Genomic DNA, 20,111 nt, shown 5'->3' with positions numbered 1-20,111 from the left:
CTTGAGCAGGCCAGTCCACACCAAACTCGCTCATCCATGTCTTTATGGACTGGTGCGCAGTCATGTTGGAACAGGAAGGGGCCATCCCCAAACGGTTCCCACAAAGTTGGGAGCATGAAATTGCCCAAAGTTTCTTGGTATGCTGATGCCTTTTGCATTCCCTTCACTGGAACTAAGGGGCCAAGCACAACCATTTTTAGCTCTCCACACATGTTCCATGCATGCCAGTGCACTGCCCCATTGTGAAAGCATTCGTTGATTTTAATGGATACCATTTTTCTTGAGCTTTTCAATAATTTTTTTAACGCAAAAGCACTTGGGAAAAACACTGGGCTCTATTTTTGTTGCACATAGCAACTATTTAGACTATTTCTGTTAATTTTATTGTGTGCGCTGGAAAATGAACCCGTCACATTTTTGAGCCTTCTAGTTTCAGCAGTATTTCATCATTGTAATCTATTTCTCTACCCCTCAGCTCACTCCCTCCGTCTCCTCACGTATCACTAATTTACTATCAGATATATCAGTCTGGATGTCACACCACTTCCTCAAAATCAATCTATCCAAAACCGAACTTATAATTTTTCCTCCCCCATATGCCCCTTCCCCTGATCTCACTGTCAAAATTGATGGCACAACCATAAGCCCATCCCCTCACGCCAAGGTTCTAGGTGTAGTCCTGGACTCTGAACTCTCCTTCAAGCAACACATCCAATCACTGTCCAAATCCTGCCGCCTCAACCTCCGCAACATCTCCAAAATACGCCCCTTTCTAACCAATGACACAACAAAGCTCTTAATTCACTCGCTGGTCATCTCCCGCCTCGACTACTGCAACTCCCTTCTCATTGGCTTACCTCTACATAGTCTATCACCTCTTCAATCCATTATGAATGCCGCTGCCAGACTCATCCACCTTACCAATCGCTCTGTGTCTGCTACTCCTCTCTGTCAATCCCTCCACTGGCTTCCGCTCAGCCAAAGAATTAAATTCAAAATACTAACAACTACATACAAAGCCATCCACAACTCTGCCCCCAGCTACATCACTAGCTTAGTCTCTAAATACCAACCCACTCGTCCTCTTCGTTCCTCTCAAGACCTCCTGCTCTCTAGCTCCCTCATCACCTCCTCCCATACTCGCCTCCAGGACTTTTCCAAAGCCTCTCCAATCCTATGGAATGCCTTACCCCAATCTGTCCGCTTATCTCCTACTTTATTAGCTTTTAGACGATCCCTGAAAACACTTCTCTTCAGAGAAGCCTACCCCACCCACACCTAACTGTATTTTCATTTTCTCCATCAGCTCATCCCCCCACAGTTAATACCTTTTTGTTTCAACTTGACCCTCCCTTCTAGATTGTAAGCTCTAACGAGCAGGGCCCTCTGATCCCTCCTGTATTGATTTGTATTGTAAGTGTACTGTCTGCCCTCATATTGTAAAGCACTGCGCAAACTGTTGGCGCTATATAAATCCTAAATAATAATAATAATTGTATGTAGTGATTTTTGAAGTCCATTGATATTTATTTATTTTCTCTCTGTACTTCTTGATTATGATATGTCATCCTGTCTTCCCCCAAGGCAAAATGTAGGAAAAGTTCACCCCAACACACAGCTTAATATTTTATCTTACAATGTAATGTATCCTGTGGTTTTCAGGTCTGCCAGATGCTTTGGCCTGGGGGCAGAAGAAGAAGCTGTACTATGACACGGACTACAAGGAGTACAACAAAAGTACGTATGCTTCTGTTAGTGTTAGGAGTTGCTGAAGCACTTGTGTAGGCACAAAGCCAAATATCTTCTGTATATGTTTTACTTGTCACTGCTCTAATGGATTTTGGTCCTCCATATAATAGCAAAGATTATATATATATATATATATATATATATATATATATATATATATATATATATATATATATATATATATATATATATATATATATATATATATATATACTCTTCCTTTATTTAAAAAAAAAAAAAAAAAAATCTGCTGATTGTGGAACATCCTTTAATCTATTTCTGGGGTGTTTTATGTTCCATTAAATAGTAAGCCCATCCAGTGTGAAGAAACCACTTGGTGACCACAGATGGTCTTTTATCACTGTGGCCATAATACGGCTTGCTGTATATCACATTTGTGACACAAATTATAAACCATTCGCACTGCTAGGTGCAAAACATACATCAAAAAATAATAGTGAATCCAGGATAGATATCAGTGATCAATTGTCCATGTAATAAATTTATACAATCTGTGAGTTGATTTACTAAAATTGGAAAGTGCAAAATCTGGTGCAGCTCTGCATATAAATCAGCTTCTAGGTTTTATTGGCAAAGCTTAATTGAACAAGCTGAAGTTGGAAGATGATTGGTTACCATGCACAGCCGCACCAGATTCTGAGTGTACCAGTTTTTTAGTAAATCGACCCTTATATTAACCACTTCAATACCGGGCAATTAGACACCTTCCTGCCCAAGCCAATTTTCAGCTTTCCGCGCTGTTGCAATTTAAATGAAAAATTGCACAGTCATAAAACACTGTACCCAAACAATTTTTTTTATCATTTTGTTCCCACAAATGGAGCTTTCTTTTGGTGGTATTTGATCACCTCTGCGGTTTATATTTTTTGCGCAACAAATAAAAAAAAGACTGAAAATTTTGGGGGAAAAAAACATGTTTTTCTTTGTTTCTGTCAAATTTTTTTGTAAATAAGTACGTTTTCTTCTTCAATGATGGGCACTGATATGGCTGCACTGTCAGGCACCGATGATGGGCACTGAAAGGGTGGCACTTATGGGTGGCATTGCTGGGCATCATATTATATAATGGTGCACAGATTAGGCATAATTTGTACATGTGGATGGCCATGGGGGTACATACCTGGCCATCCACATGTTGCCCCCTTCCCTGGTGGTCCTGGCGGCTCTCCTGGTGGTCTAGTGTGGGCAAATAATCAGCGCAGACCCCCAAGCCCCCCCCCCCCCCCCCGGTCAGACGCGAGTGAGGAAAAGCCGATTGACGGCTTTTATTGTTGACTTTGTGATCAGCCGTGATTTGACAAGGCTAATCGCGTGGTAATGAGTCAGACTGACACACTGCTCCACCGATTGCTGCGATGCGGGCCCCACGGCTGTTATCCTGAAGGATGTCCTATGACGCCCAGTCAGGATAACAAAACCACTTCCTGGACGTCAATCTGCTATTGACCCGGCGGGAAGTGGTTAAAGTAGAATTTCACTCTTTCAATCAACATTGACTATTTTTCATACGTGCCTGGGTCTTCAGGAGGGGTTTTCTCAGCTAAGCACACCCTCCTGCCTGAGCTAAGGGCAGATTGATTCCAAGAAGTAAATGCTACATGAATCTACCTTTTACTCAAGATGGCCATGGCTAGAAATGCCAGCGGGTGTTTATCAAAGTGATTTCTCAGCAAAATAAAGCATGGCAACAAGGATGGATGGGGGAGTTTGCTCTGAATAATAAAAATGAATTCATTTGAGTTATTGATGCTCAAATTCCATGTAGCTCCACTTTAACTAAACAATCTGACAGTGCTTCCTCCTCTGTGTGCAATATTTCCCAGATGGGTAAAAGGCTTACTGGATAGATCTGTCCCCTTATTAACAAGCAAGTAATAAAACATTTATCACAATAGGTTATTTGAGGCAGTTCATCCAAGTTCTCCCCTTTCTACCAGACCTTGGTGCAGCCACTGATCCATAAAAGTTTTCCAATATGTCCCTTTTGATAAAAGTTGATCGATGTCTGTCTGTTCGGTAGAGACTGCCACACGCTGATCATAATTCGCCCAGTCCCTGCCATCGATCAGTGCTTATCCAGCTTTAAAATAGCAACAGCTGAGTGTCTGTCTATGAATTTTTATCAGTACTAGAAAGTATTTTAAAGGTAATATTGTCAAATATTGTTTAATGTATAAAGAAAAGAAAAAAAGCAAAGAGGAACTAGAGGTGGAGGCTGAAGAAGAAGAGGAGGAAGCACAAAATGTCCAGCAACGGTTGGCAAAGACCCTCAGTGAGGAAGATTATGGCCTGGATTTCTTACAGGTAAATGGATTATACTTCAGTTTTAATGTATAGAAAAAGATCTCTGTATCCAGGGCTCAAGAAGGCTGAATGCCAAGCTTGGGTATGGATTCCCTGCAAAGTAGATCATGCACAAGGGTATAACTGGAGTAATAGAAGACCATTCAAATGCTCTGAAGCCAAAAGCACAGTGTTTGCCTGCACAGTTCCCTATGCAGGTTCACAAATGCATACACTGCCCAAAGGTGCGACATGAACTCTGGTTTGGGGTGCTCGTCCAATTGTAGTTGCAGTACTCAAGAGAGAGAGAGTCTGGATGGCTGCACTCCCAGTAGTCAGATACAAGAAATCCTTTATTCAATAAATCTGTAAAACACACAGATGATACAAGCAGGGGAGGGTGAGGTTAATGCGTTTCACACTCGCTGTGCTTTATCAACCTGCTTGTTGAATTTGTATTTTGATGTGTATGGGGGAAAAAAAATTACATATATATATTCTGGTAGCAACACCGTACATATCATCACAACTACTTTGTGCATCCAGGTGGATTATACCTTGTGTTTTTTTTTTTTCAGGACTAATTGGGCTTTCATTTGGGGGTAAATGTTAATGGATATCTTTTTTTTTTTTTTTTTTTTTTTTTTTTTTTTGGTTATCCAAGGAAAACTGGCCCAGTTATGTGTACAATTGAATTTATCATGCTCAAGTATATGTACAAATTTTTACTGACTGTACAACAGCTTTGCTTTTGAACACAAATAAGAAAAGGAAAAGAGCTTATATATATATATATATATATATATATATATATAATTTTTTTTTTTTTTTTTTACAATAAAAGGAAAACTGTCCCAAAATGGTAAAAAAATAAAAAGCCTGACCCAAACACTAACCTTAGCACTGACCTAGTTCAAATCAATCTTGATCTAGGATATATATATATATATATATAATTATAATTTTTATTTTTTCAATGTATCTCTCGTCTATTCACAGAGACAGAAAACACGGGGGCGGGCTTCAGAGTGACTGAATACTGTGATAGCCAATCAGAGGCTATCACAGTGATCAGGTGACCCGGAATCTTATGTATCATGTCCCGATCGTTAAAACGGGGCTCTTGGTGAGACCCCAGTCACTGCTCCCAGCACAAAGGGAGATGTGCAGAAAAGAGCCCAGTCCAGTGGGGCAACATATTTGAGTATGGTCAGCTTGAAGGGGGTTAAATGATTATGAAAGCAGTATTTTGTATCCCTAGAGGAATGGCAGAGACTAGACCCCTTAATGCAAGACTCCCTCTATTTTTCTTTCACCCTATAAAGATGACTCAATACTTGCCATACCACTAATCTTCACTTTGTTGAAGAGCTACAGCTCGAAAACAGTCTGCTGCTCCTGACACACTAGGAGTATCAGGTGCCTGGTCTCATCTGCATGGTCTGTCACTATGTCCTCCAGTGATGTAGGGACTAGCGGCTGGATCAGGCATCCAACACTTCAGACATGCTAGATGCAGAAGATATTTTATTTTTTTTGGCTACTGTAGATCTGCAACAACAAATCGCAATGCAGTTGGTTTGACAGGTACTTTTTTTATTTTTATTTTTATTTTTTTGTCTAAAGAGAACGTTAGGTGAACACTGATATGAAGTGGTCTGTGTATAAATGTTATCAGGCAAAATTCAGAGAAAAATGTATGAACCATGGCTGAAAGTGTATTTGCTATGGAAAAGCATATATAAATGGACCTTCCAAGTATCGTTTTAAAATGTTCTGATCTCTCTATCTCTATCTCTCGCAGGAATTTAGTGAAAAACCAAGTGATGAGAAGCTGTCCGAGGAAAAGATTGTAAAGGATTTGGAGAAAATGTCTGATAAGGAGAAACGCAAATTGCTGAAGAAGGAATCTCCGGAGCTGCTGGAACTTACTCAGGATCTGAAGCTTAAGGTGAAGTGCTGATATCATGCTTAAGTGTAGAAGCAAAAACTGAATTTCTCTCTATCACAGTCAATGCTCAAAGGGGTCATATTCGTCTGCCTCATGAAGACTGGTAGTCTGACTTAATTGTTCCCAACATTTTTATATGGAAATCTGCTGATTTTCTTATAAGGCTGTAAAGCATTAGGAGGCTGACGACAGAGCCTCTGTACTACTGCCATGCCTCCTGTTTGCACTTCGGGCTTCTGCTAAATATCACCACATTCACACTATACCCTAGAAATGGGTCAGATGAGGACGCATACCTTTGGGAGCCAGGTGTACAAGATGCAGTTTTCACCCAGCTGGGAGACCAGCTATAGCAGGAAGGTCAGTGACATTCTAGCTACCTTTTGAGAAATGATTGATATGCACATACTATACTATTTTAATATATATATATATATATATATATATATATATATATATATATATATATATATATATATAATATAAATTATACATTTTTTTTTTTTTGCATATTCTATAAACAATTTTTTTTTTTTTTTTTTTTTAATATAAACTATACTTTGCTGGCATGCTGCCTTTTTTTTATTTTATTTTTTTAACCCATCACCACACCAAAGCACATCTTGAGCTCTGTCCAGGTTGGATCTTACCCCCGGCCTATTGAATTACAGAACCCCTTTAACCAAATAGGCCAAGGGTAGGCAACCTTGGCACTTCAGCTGTTGAACTGCAACTCCCAAGAGGCTTTGCAAGACGGCCACAAGCATGACTGCCAGGAGAATATGGGATTTGTAGTTTCAGCACAGCTGGAGGGCCAAGGTTGCCTGTCCATTGAATAGGCCCTCTTCTACAGCCTATTGGTATACAGAGCAGGCATTTCTGCTTTTAAAGGGGTTGTAAAACCTCAAGGTATTTTCACCTTAATGCATTCTATGCATTAAGGCCGGGGTAGGCAACCTCTGCCCTCCAGCTGTGGTAAAACTACAAATCCCATCATGCCTCTGCCTCAAGAAGTCATGCCTGTGATTGTTAGGGTCTTGTAATGTCTTATGGGACTTGTAGTTTCACCACAGCTGAAGGTTGCCTACCCCTGCATTAAGGTGAAAAACCTCCTGTGATGCAGTAGTTCCCCAGAAGCCCCCATTTGCTTTCCTGAGCCTGGTCTTTCCAGCGACTGGAACAAGCACACCAGCTCCAGCCGGTGTCTCGGGTCCTGATTGGATAGATTAACGACTTCCCCACCGGCGCATGACGATGTACGTTGGCAGAATGGCATATGGGCGTACAGGTACGTCCCTATAAGAATGCCGCCATGCCATCATGTGCGCACCAGTCGGGACCCCTGTGAGTCTAGTCGCGGGTTCTGCGGACTTAATCGCCGAGGGGATACCCTCAATCGTATCACGGGGAGGCTGTTTACTTCCGCATCTCCCTGTTCTGCCTAGCAACAAGTGACTTTGATCTCTGCTCCCTGTGATTGGAGCAGAGATCAGTGTTCGCTAACACACAGCCACACCCCCCACAGTTAGTAACGCCCCTAGGACACGCTTAACCCCTACACTGCCACCCCCTGGTTAACCCCTTCACTGCAAGTGTCATTTACACAGGAATCGGTGCATTTGTATAGCACTGATTTCTGTATAAATGACAATGGTCCCAAAAATGTCCGAGGTGTCCACCATAATGTTGCAGTCACAATAAAAATCACCGATCGCCACCATTACTAATAAAATCGCTTATTGCGATTTTATTTATTTTACCAAAAATATGTAGAAGAATACGTATCGGCCTAAACTGAGGGGGAAAAAAGTTATATTATTATTTTTTTTTCAAAATTGTCGCAATTCTTCTTCGTTTTTTTTTTTTTTTTTTTTTTTTTTTTTGTTTATAGCACAAAAAAATAAAAACTGCAGAGGTAATCCAATACCACCAAAAGAAAGCTCTATTTGTGGGGGGAAAAAAAATGTCAATTTTGTTTGGGAGCCACGTCGCACGACCGCACAATTGTCAGTTAAAGGGACGCAGTGCCAAATCACAGAAAGGGGTCTGGTCTTAAGCCAGCAAAATGGTCCGGTCTGAAAGTGGTTAAAAACAGCACAGCCATTGGCTTCCGCTGCTGTCAATCAAATCTATTGGTGCAGGGGCGGAGCCAAGTTTTTATTTATTTATTTTTTAATCTTTACACTGACATTTGGCAGTTTACATTAAGTGAGAACAAAGGTTCCTATATTTTGATGAGAAGATTATAAAAAGTATACACAACCATCACACTCGGGCAATGTCTTTTTAAACAAGATTGCGTCTGTGAGTTTTTCCCTCCATGTTCATTTGTTCCAGTTTTCATTAATCATCATTATTGTAGCTTATTACATAGGGTGGCATTTTGTTGTTTGCAGCCTTTGGTGTGTTATGGCTCCAATTCTTCTTCTTTTTTTACTTATTTATTTTAGTTAGAAGAGGTGAAAAATGAATTGGAACCATTGTTGCAGATGGTGAAAGATGGGACCATCCCTGATGGAAAGGTATGTGGTGTTTAAATTAAAGGGAGGCAGAGATTCTGGAAAATAAATAATAGCTTTTACAATTTGATGCAGTTTCTGTGGCTTGTGTATTTCTAAGTTTACCACAACTGGCAGATACATTTTAGAAATGTAGTAATACCCAAGTCAAATTAATGTGTGTTTGTGTTTATTTTTTATTTTTTTTTAATTTTCAGGTTCAGGTCAATTTTAACATTGCATATTTTTTTTCTAAATTGGGTTTTATCTGCTTTGTTAAACATGCATTTTATACATGAAATAACAGAGATGAAGACGTTATCAACGTCACACATGAATGGCACTGGGTATGTTTCCTACTGTCAGTTCATATTCCCTAAAAAGGAGACAAGCTTGCTTCAATCTAGTTGGCCAATAAATGGTATTGCTCTAAATCCAAACATCTAAAAACTATATTGTTATAAGTTTAAAAAAAAAAAAGCCCCTATCATTTTCTTTAAGAAGTCTAATCAAACTGAGAGATTTTCATTGAAAGAGGGGGAACAGTAACACTCAATCTGTACACGGCATTTTCTTTTTATTTGTTTGTTGCATTGTGGAAGAAAATGAGAGACGTAATTGTGTTTTTCAGGGTAGTGCCTACCTGAAGACTAAATTCCAGTTGTATATGAAGTAAGTACTATAATGGGCTTCTGTTTAGTGATTTATACCTCTCTGTGCACAACTTGTAATGAATGTCTTATTCTCTTTTCTAGCTATTGCACAAATATCAGCTATTACCTGTTTTTGAAAGCCAAGAGACTGCCAATCACCGGGCATCCCGTGATAGAAAGACTGGTCACATATAGAAATGTGAGTGCACCACGTATCATATCCTCGTTACTACTTTTAATATATTGTTCATTTTAGTTCAGGAATAACCAGTAATGCCCCTTTTTCCCATGGCACCAATTTTATTCCAATGCTCCTTTTACTCTTATGCCATTCTTCAAAGAGAATGTTTAAACTTCTTCCCTTTTTTTATTTTTAATTTTTATGCATATGTCACATTTTTGTTTTTAAAGTGGAATTCCAAACTATACCTAACTAATCATAAAAATGCCCCAAACACCTATGCTGACTAAAAGAAAGAAAGAAGGGTGTATGTACTTGCCTATTTTCATGCCACTCTGGTCTGGCCACGTGATCCGCTTCTGTCAGCCAGAGGCAACTGCAGGGGAGAGGAGGGAGCGGTGACAATGGATGGGCCATAGGAGCTTATGGGTGACATTCCCAGGCATAACTAGCCATTGTCGAGCGTTCTCTCCTCTCCCCTTCAGCCACTACTGTCTAACGCAGGAGAGATCACATGACCAGACCGAAGCAGCCTGAAAATAAGTGTTTTATACATGTTACCCTAAACGTCTTTCAAGACAGCTCCTGAGAGTGGCTCCTCCCACTTGCCAACAGGACACGCTCCTTCCCACATGTTGCCAGTTTTTGTGTTTCCTCCGGGAGGGAACACCTAGTGGGGAGTCAGGAGCTCTTGGGTGCTGTCCTGAAAGTCCAGACTTCCTGCTCCCACTTTTTTTATTTTTTTTATTCTTTCTTGCCTTAGAGAGCTCATTCGTTCCATTCCACAGAGTTCTGCTGGATGGGCTCCTTCTCCCTCTTAAGGAGCCGGTACTGCTGCGGGCGCAACTCCTCAGTAGCACCGAGGTGGCTGTGGACATCGTATTTATTTCCAAAATCCGCCAACTTCTCTGAAACGCTGCCATCTTGGGACTGGCAGTCAGGGCCGGCATCCACGGAGCAGGCTTGCAGCATAATTTTTGCTGAAGCGCAGGGGGAGAAGGAATGGAGCTGGTGCATATATGCCGGTTCCGGTCTGGTGCAGTGGCGCTATTGGAGTCCGGAACTGGAAAGTACCAAACCCCAGGAGAAGAGAAGAAATTGGTCATCGCAGAAGGGAAAAGGCAAGGGAAATGTCCTTTTCCATCCTCCTGCATCAACCAGCAAAACACAATGACTCTTCACTGCCAGTGGGAGGAAGGCTTCAGCATTTCTTTCTTCATTGGGCCAGCATGACAGAAAATTCATTATATTCTGAGGATGCATAGAGTTTTTGGCTTTTCCTCCAGAAAGATACTTTGTAACAAACCTACCAAGGGAATACAACAAAGGCCCTAGCTATGAAGAACTTGTTAAAGGATCTGATGCATCAAAGGGTTGTGACTCGTGTATCTACAGAGGAACGTTATCAGGGATTCTAATCTCACATATTCCTGATTTAAATAAAAATAAAAAAAAGAATCCACCAGGAAGTTTCCATTTGATTCTCAACTTGAAACGATTTGAACAAGTCAGTCCTGTACAAGAGGTTTCATATGGACTTGATCTTCACGGTCAGGAATCTGCTGACCAAGTAATGCTTTATGGCATCGATCGACTTGAGAGATGTTTACCTACATATTCCTATAGCCCCCCTTAGTCTCAAATTCCTGAGGTTGGCAGTCAGTATGGGGAAGGAGGTGCTACATCTGCAATTCAAGGCCCTTCCTTTTGGCCCTTCATCTGCTCTGCGAGTCTTTACAAAGGTTATGGCAGAAGCCCTTGCCCGTCTTTGGTTTCAGGGGATTGCGGTAATGCCGTATCTGGATGACCTCCTCTTCTTTGCCCCTTCCAGGGAGAAATTGCAAGATCTGGGCAAGACCCGCAGTCATTTGGACTACCTGGGTTGGATAATGAACTTTCAGAAATCAAACTTCAATCCGGCTCAGCAAGTAAAATTTCTGGGGTACAAAATAAATTAATTTGAACAGAGAATTATTTATTTATTTTTCTTTCCGGAAGAGAAAAAAAATCAAGGTCCACAATGTAGTAACTACGCTACAAACAAATCGGAGATGTCGATCAGAAAGGTTATGTCAACCTTGGGAACTTTAACCTCGACTATGCCAGCCATCCAATGGGCAAGGCTACATATCAGACCACTCCAGAGGTTCCTTCTAAAGGTATGGAACCACAGGACAGAGACTCTAAACACAAGGGTAAAGATCCACACCAGCATCAAAGAAACACTTTGGTGGTGGAGAAATCAGTCAGTTTTGGAAAAGAACAACTCTGGTCCTTCCCAATCGAAAAATTTGTAACGACAGACGCCAGTATGTGGGGGCCCATCTGTATCAGGATTTGGCACAGGGAACATGGTCCCAGACGGAAACAGATAAATCCTCAAATTGGAGGGATCTAAAAGCAGTTGCCTTAGAGTTGGCTGCCTTCTCTCCAAACCCCCTAGGATTTCGTGTCCAGATTCTATCGGACAATGCCACTACCGTAGCCTACCTGAACAAACTGGGGCACGAGAAGCAAAACGCTTCAATTGCTGTCAGCAGAAATTCTGGTGTGAGCAGAAAACCATTAACTGTCCTTATCTGCAGTCCATCTCAAAGGCACACTAAATGATGTGGCAGATTTTTTTGAGCAGGCAGAAAATTCAAGAGGCAGAGTAGAGCCTGAATCCAGAGGTTTTTAATTTGATCACAAGGACCTGGTGCCAACCACAAGTGGACCTGTTTGCATCAAAGCAAAATGCACAGCTCCCACAATTCTTTTCCCTTCACAGAGACAACGGATCTCGCGGGATAGACGCCTTGGCGCACCTTTTGTAATTTTTACCTGGGGTACGCCTTTGCCCCATCCCAGCTGATTACGTTAGTATTGAGGAAAATACAGAAGGAGAAATTGGTTTTCCACCATTCTGCAAATGGCAGTCAAACCATTTTGGCAGCTTCCTCTTGGACAGGATTTTCTTCTACAAGGCCCCCAGTGCATTACTCAGATGTAGCCAGGTTAAGCCTCACTGCCTGGTATCTGAGGAGCAGATGTGAAGAAACAAGGGTTTGTCAGAACCACTTTACTTTCCAGTAGGAAGAAAGTAACCAGAGCTATTTACGCCAAGGTGTGAAAGATCTACAATTCTTGGTGTCGTTCAACAAATAGAGCTGTGGAAGTATTAGAATGCTTACAGAAGAGTGCAGACAAAGGTCTTGCAGTCAGCGCTCTTAAAGTGCAAGTGACCGCACTGGGGGTTTTCCTGGAGAGACCAATTTCTTCAGAAACTTTGGTCACAAGATTTTTGAAGGCACTTACCAGATCTACACCAGCACCGGCTAAGCATTTTCCCAAATGGGATCTCTCAGTGGTTCTGCAAGCCCTTACAAAGAAACCGTTTGAACCACAACGAGCAGTCTATTTAAAGAATTTGACTTTCCAAACTGTATTTCTAGTTACGATCACATCTGCAAGAAGAATCTGTGAATGGCACGCGCTATCGGTTAAAGAACCTTTTTTGTCCATTTATCCAGATAGGGTTGTACTTTAAGACAGATCCAAGCTTTTTGCCAAAAGTCGACGGTTCAGAACCGGTTTGCAGGAGATCATCCTGAAAACCTTTTGCTCAAACCCTTCATGGGAAAGGGAAGGTCCGTTTCACAACCTGGATGTGATCCTATTCCCTGCAAGTGGCAAAAGATTTCAGGTCCTCGGACTCGTGTGTTTTTTTTTTTTGGAAACAAAAAGGGCCACCGAGTATCAAAAGGGTCAATTGCTAGATGGCTTCAATCCGGCTATTTTGGTAGCCTACTCTCAGATGGGACTATCTCCCCCTGCTGGAATTCGAGCACACTCTACAATGGGCAGAAAAAGCTGGTGCCACCCCAGATCAAATTTGTAAGGTGGCTACGTGGTCAAGTTACTTAACGTTTGTCCGTCATTACAGACTGGATCTTCTGTCGGCAGGTGATCAGGATTTTGGCAGAAAGGTTCTGCAGGCTGTGGTCCCTCCCTAGTTTGGTAAGTTTCGTTTATCCTCTCAGGTGCTGTCCTGAAAGATGTTTAGGGAAAATTCAAGTTAGACTTAGTGGTAACTTATTTTCCAGGAGTCTTTCAGGGCAGCAACAACCCACCCTATTTTTTTTTTTTTTTATGCTGCGACTAACCATATTATGATTGTGAGAGGTTCTCTACTACTACTGGTAACATGTGGGAAGGAGCCTCCTTTTTAGGCTGGGTTCACACTGCTGCGGGGGGAGATCCGGATGTGATTCGCACCGCAAATCACATCCGATCTCTGTAGCGATGCGAGTTCAGCCATACAGATAGTATGGCTGAATTCGCATCGCTCCCGCAGCAAACTCGCACGGGACCCTTTTTTTGGTCCGCAACAGAATCGGATCGCATGGGGGGTTCACACCATGTGATCCGATTCCTGTGCGAGTCGGCAGATCGCACTGCGATATGCGAACGGATCTGGGGGTGTCATTAACATTTCATTGACACTCCCAGCTGTCCGCATAGGGCAGTGTGAACTGCCGGCGGGAGTAATGCGATGCGGGAAAACGCCGCGGATTTGCGGCGTTCCCGCATCGCAGCGGTGTGAACCCGGCCTTAAAGTTCGGTGGAAGGTGTGTTTCCTGTTGGCAAGTGGGGGGGGGGGGAGCCACTCTCTAACGTGCTGTCCTGGAAAACACCTCCTCTTACACAGGATAGTCAGCATAAGGCTGGATTCACACTAATGCGAATTGGATTCGGTTATCTCAGCATCCAATTTGCATGACGGGAGAGAGTGCCTGGCTCTCAATGGAGCCGGTTCACGCACTCCCGTGGTGGCCACGGTCTGAATTGCAGAGGTGTCCTATGCATCTTCTGGTCTGTTTTTTTTCAGGTGTAAATTCAGCCAAAAAATTCAGACCTGACTTGCACCTGAAACATTGAACAGACACGCACCTGACCCCCTGCTGTGAGCCTCGGCTGTGTCAGTGTGAACCCAACCTTAGTGTGAGGAGAGGCGAGGGAGCATTTTCAAGATTAGTTATTATTATTCAGGATTTATATAGTGCCAACAGTTTGCGCAGCGCTTTACAACATGGGGGCAGACGGTACAGTTACAATTCAATACAGGAGGGATCAGAGGGCCCTGTTAATTAGAGCTTACAATCTAGAAGTTGGGCATAGCCTTGAATTCCACGTTAGTAATCCTTCTTTTTCTTTCTTTCTTTTTTTTTTTTTTTTTCTTCTTTTTATGAATGTGGTGTTTTGTAAAACTTTATAGCGCATAATTTTTCTCATTCCAGCTCATAAACAAATTGGCAGTTGTGGATCAGAGATTATCTCCAGAAATACATTTGCTTCTAAGTGAAGATTTCCAGAAAAATCCAAGTGCATTTAAACTCCAAAATAGTCGACCAAAAGCTTCAAAGAAAGCAGCTGTCAAGGTAACTTTTGGGATTGGCGTATGCCAAGTTGAACTGTAGGTGAACGGCTAATATATAGATTTTGATTGCCAAAATGATTTGTGAGTCTTTTCAGGCAGTCTTGCGATTTTATGCCCCTCTGGCACACTGCACAGCCAGGCAGCTGACACGCAGCGTTTCAGCTCTCTAACCCCAGCCTGCTCATTGCACAATAAACAGATGTTTATGTATCACAAGACTGGATGAACAGAACTACAACTCCTTTGGCAGTAATCATGTATTCTGTGTGTTTTAGCTTTAGGTCTAAAGCACTTTTAAGCACTTTAACACTTTCTATGACACTTGTCTCAAATATGCACTGGTTTATTTATACGGTTCAAGGGATATTGGGTATGCAGTATGGTTGGATACTTGCGAACACCTGACCATCACACCTGTATGAACTTTTTTTAGACTTCCCATTCTAAAACCATAGGCAGTAATATCGAGTTGACCCCTCTCAAGATTTTGGAATGTGTCTGTGAGAATTGGTGTTCATTCAGCCAAAAAAAGTGCAAGATCAAACACTGATATTGAATGAGAAGCTCTGGCTCCCATTCAGGGTTTCAATTCATGGCAGAGGTATTCAGTAGACTTAAGCCTCGTACACACGATCAGTTTTTCGGATGACCGTTCGTCCGTTTTTTGTGGCATGCTAGTCTCATGTCGAATTTGCAGAGGTTACTTGCCATACGAAAACTTTTGTGCGACAGAATACAAATTTTAGAAGTGACGTAATGTGTTGACTACTTTTGTATGTTGCTCCTTCGTTTCTGAGCATGCGTAGTCTTGCGCTTGAATTTTTTTTTATTTTTATTTTTTCACACGAAAACCCGGACTAAATAAAAATTGGATGTTGAGATCACGTACAACAGAATTTTTATAGTGTGCACATCCAGCTTTTGTCAGGAGAAAAAACAAAAGCGCAATCTGCCGCCACAAGCACCATACTAACAATCTGAAAATCAGCAGATCGTTTGTCAGACAAAATTTTACTTCCTTTTTATTTTATTTTTATTTTATTTATTTTTTGTATATAGTGTATGGGCCTTTAAAGTTGGGGCTCTGTGCAGGACACTCAAACTCCTTGAGACCAAACTCATCCATGTCTTTATGGAGCTGGCTTTGTGCACCGTGCCACAGTCATGCTGGAATAGAAAATGACCCCAAACTGTTACCACAAGCTTGGAAGGGCAGAACTGTCCAAAGTGTGTCTTTTTGGGGCCATAGTATTAAATTCTTTCTATAGTGTAAGTCTGATAGTCAGGAGTTCACAAACTCTTGGCTATATAGAGAACGTGTCTTAAACATATCAAGTCACATTATAGGCACACAGTTAACACTTTAATGGCCCTAGATGTTTAACCCCCCCCCCCTTCGCAGCCAATGTCATTAGTATAGTGACGGTGCATATTTTTTAGCACTGATCACTGTATTGGTGTCACCTGGATCAAGATTGGGCTCAGGTGAGTATAAGGAGGGGGGTTTGAGGGGAAAGCTGCACTCAGGTTTTTTACCAACATGAAGGTAAAAATCTTCTTCTTTTACAACCCTTTAATACTTGGTAAGTGCTACTCTTCTATACTACTTCTCTGTTTTACACAGCGTCCTCTAGAGGAGCCTGAAGACACCGACTCAGATCTGGGTGAAGACGATGCTCTGAGCTATTACAAAACGATGGAGAGAAAACTACTAGAAAAAAGGAAACGTGGCAAAACAGAGGAAATGTATGTAATATTAGTGTACTGTGATGTATGTTATAATTAGCGACTTCATCTTCTAAGATGTACTTGTCTTTTCAGTGATGAGGTTCCAACAGAAGAAATGGATCCCAATGCAAAGAGAGCTATTACTTACCAGGTAACAATACTAAGACCGTATAATTGGATTATCCATAATAAGGTCGGAGCGTAATGCCTGGCAGTACATGATGACTTCATGGTGTGTTGGAAACTAAGGCAGGCAGATCTTAATGCTGGAGTTCCCTGGAGGATTAAAAACAGAGGGCAGCTAAGCCAACCAGATTCCACTTATAGCTGAAGTATCACTGTTGGACAGAGTAACCCTTCGCAACATGACCTTAGTATTTAGTATAGTATTTCTATGTTTTTGTGTGGTATACAAGCTGCAGAAAATGAGGCAATATTTGTATCTGTTTGACGTTTTTAATCCTTTCTTGATAATTTCAGATTGCGAAAAATAAAGGACTTACACCTAAAAGGAAGAAGATTGACCGAAACCCCAGAGTTAAACACAGAGAGAAGTTCAGGCGTGCCAAAATCCGCAGAAAGGGCCAGGTATGTTTGACAGCCATGTGTACCTGGGCTATCGCAGGGTTCTTCATTGTAAATAACTTAGTCTAGACCAGGGGTCTCCAAACAAAGGGCAAGTTTACTGTTCTTCAGATTTTAAGGGGCCAGACTAGAGCCAGTAGGACTATAAAATGTTTGAGTCCAGTGGGAGTAAACAATGCCTCATCTTTGTTGCCAGTTGGAGAAATAGCACCCCATTTTTGGTGTCGGTGGGAAGAATAGCGCCCCATCTTTGGTATCGATGGGAAGAATAGCGCCCCATCTTTGGTATCGATGGGAAGAATAGCGCCCCATCTTTGGTATCGATGGGAAGAATAGCGCCCCATCTTTGGTATCGATGGGAAGAATAGCGCCCCATCTTTGGTATCGATGGGAAGAATAGCGCCCCATCTTTGGTATCGATGGGAAGAATAGCGCCCCATCTTTGGTGTTGGTGAGAGGAATGGCGCCCCATCTTTGGTATCGATGGGAAGAATGGCGCCCCATCTTTGGTGTTGGTGAGAGGAATGGCGCCCCATCTTTGGTTTCGATGGGAAGAATAGCGCCCCATCTTTGGTATCGATGGGAAGAATAGCGCCCCATCTTTGGTGTCGGTGGGAAGAATGGCACCATGAGGGCTGGATAAAGGCAAGCAAGGGGCTGCAGTTTGGAGATCGCTGGTTTAGACCAGAGGCTCAGCCAATGTGCTGCTTTATTATTCTGGGTATTGGAGCCACTTCCTGTGCAATGTAACCCTATCTCAAGCAGAAATCCTCTTTGGCTCAGGCTGTATCTGCATGGTTTTGTATAGGGCCATCCTGGGAAGCAGCCCCCTCCGGGACAGTCCCATACAAACCTATGAGGGCTCAGTGCCAGGGCTGAAGCACGTTGTTGCCAAAAGAAACGTTACACACTATATGGCTATGCTACATGGCTTTGCACAGAGCAGTATTTTAAAACTGTTCTGTGTGTAATTATTTTTCAACCTCCTTTATATTATACACTTGTTTTGCCCAGCACACTACCTGAAATGTCAAATAAGGCTCAAGTTGTGCTTAACTGCTCAGGAGACTGGACTCCTTCATTCTCACTTCATCTCCTCCTCCTCCTAAAGTAAAAAAAAAACCCCTCAGCAATAATTTAGGCAGTTTGGCCTATCGCCTTCATCTAAGTGCAACCTTAGATGAAGACGATAGGCCAAACTGCCTAAATTATTGCTGAGGGTTTTTTTTTTTTTTTTAACTTTAGGAGGAGGAGGAGATGAAGTGAGAATGAAGGAGTCCAGTCTCCTGAGCAGTTAAGCACAACTTGAGCCTTATTTGACATTTCCGGTAGTGTGCAAAACAAGTGTATAATATAAAGGAGGTTGAAAAATAATTACACACAGAACAGTTTTAAAATACTGCTCTGTGCAAAGCCATGTAGTTTTGTGGGCTTTTGCGTCACATGTTTAGAATTTATGATTTCTTGGCCATTTTTCAGAGAATATGAATGATAACACAAAAACATTTCTTTCACTCATGGTTAGTCTTTGGCTGGCATTATTATCAATCAATTGTGTTTTGTCTTTTTAAATCGTAATGACAACAGAAACGACCCAAATGACCCTGATCAAAGATCCACATACCCCAGTTCTTAATACTGTGTATTGTCCCCTTTAACATCAATTACAGCTTGAAGTCTTTTGTGGTATTTGTGGATGAGGCTCTTAATCTTCTCAGATGGCAAAGCTGCCCATTCCTCTTGGCAGAAAGCCTCCAGTTTCTGTAAATTCTTGGGCCATCTTGTATGAACGGCTCGTCTGAGATCTCCCCAGAGGGGCTCAATGATATTGGGGTCAGGAGACTGAGATGGCCACTCCAGAACCTTCACTTTATTCTGCTGTAACCAATGACAGGTCGACTTGGCCTTGTGTTTTGGATCATTGTCATGTTTGAATGTCCAAGTACATCCCATGCGCAGCTTCCTGACTGGTGAATGCAAATGTTCCTCCAGTATTTTTTGATAACATACTGCATTCATCTTGCCACCAATTCTGACGAAATTTCCTGTGGCTTTTGTAGCGCACATCCCCAAAACATCACCAATCCACCTCTTTCACAGTAGGAATGGTGGACCTTTCATCATAGGCTTGTTGACTCCTCTCCAAATGTAGCATTTATGGTTGTGGCCAAAAAGCAAAATTTTGGTCTCATCACTTCAAATGACTTTGTGCCAGAAGGTTTGAGGCTGGCCTCTGTGCTGTTTGGCGTATTGTAAGCGATTGTAAGGATAGTTTGTGGAATTTGCGTAGAACTGGCTTTCTTCTGGCGACTCGACCATGCAGCCCATCTTTGTTCAAGTGCCTCCTTATTGTGCATCTTAAAACCACATCACATATTTTCAGAGAGTTCTGTATTTCATCTGAAGTTATTTGTGGATTTTTCTTTAGATCCCAAACGTTTTTCCTGGCAGTTGTGGCTGAAATTATAGTTGGCCTACCTGACTGTGGTTTGGTTTCAACAGAACCCCTAATTTTCCACTTCTTGATTAGAGTTTGAACACTGCTGATTGGCATTCTCAATTCCTTGGATATCTTTTTATATCACTTTCCTGTTTTATACAGTTGAACTACCTTTTCCCTCAGATCTGTTAACAATACTTTTTCTTTCCCCGTGACTCAGAATCCTGAAGTGTCAGTGTAATATTGGATGAAAGATGCAAGGGTCTGTCAGGAGTCCGATTTGGGTAGTTTCTGTTGTCATGATTTAAAGAGTAAACACCGTTAATTTCTAATAAATGGCTTCAGCCAAACACTAACCAAGAGTGAAAAAAAAGTGTTTGTGTTGTTATATTCTCAGAAAAATGGCCAAGAAATCATAAATTATGCCAGGGTATGTAAACTTTTGAGCACAACTGTACATAGAAAAAAATCAATAAAGAATCCCATATCTAATACAGTCAGGAATTACTATAACCTCTGTAGATCTGACCACAATGGCCGAGTTGTAAACATCCACATTGTCCTCTCGGAGAGAGTGGGGGAAAAAGCAAAGGAAAGAAGCGG

At 41.8% G+C, this 20,111-nt stretch overlaps 1 protein-coding gene across 1 annotated transcript in view; it reads left to right on the top strand.

Annotated features, from left to right (window-relative positions):
- The window catches only part of UTP3 (UTP3 small subunit processome component), a 36,941-nt gene that overhangs the window by 12,816 nt on the left and 4,014 nt on the right, over positions 1-20,111 (top strand). Inside the window, exons 6-15 of the mRNA XM_077457923.1 lie at positions 1,663-1,737; positions 3,950-4,074; positions 5,858-6,004; positions 8,455-8,526; positions 9,134-9,174; positions 9,258-9,354; positions 14,616-14,756; positions 16,380-16,501; positions 16,577-16,634; positions 16,964-17,071. Coding sequence (XP_077314049.1) covers positions 1,663-1,737; positions 3,950-4,074; positions 5,858-6,004; positions 8,455-8,526; positions 9,134-9,174; positions 9,258-9,354; positions 14,616-14,756; positions 16,380-16,501; positions 16,577-16,634; positions 16,964-17,071 — 986 coding nt within the window. The remainder of the gene's footprint in view (positions 1-1,662; positions 1,738-3,949; positions 4,075-5,857; positions 6,005-8,454; positions 8,527-9,133; positions 9,175-9,257; positions 9,355-14,615; positions 14,757-16,379; positions 16,502-16,576; positions 16,635-16,963; positions 17,072-20,111) is intronic.

Source organism: Lithobates pipiens, unplaced genomic scaffold (genome assembly GCF_037356315.1).
Source record: "Lithobates pipiens isolate NorthernLeopardFrog02 unplaced genomic scaffold, aLitPip1_a1.2 Scaffold_27, whole genome shotgun sequence".
Lineage (NCBI taxonomy): Eukaryota > Metazoa > Chordata > Amphibia > Anura > Ranidae > Lithobates > Lithobates pipiens.
Note: the sequence above shows the minus strand (reverse complement) of the source record. Positions and strands in the feature narration are given on the sequence as shown.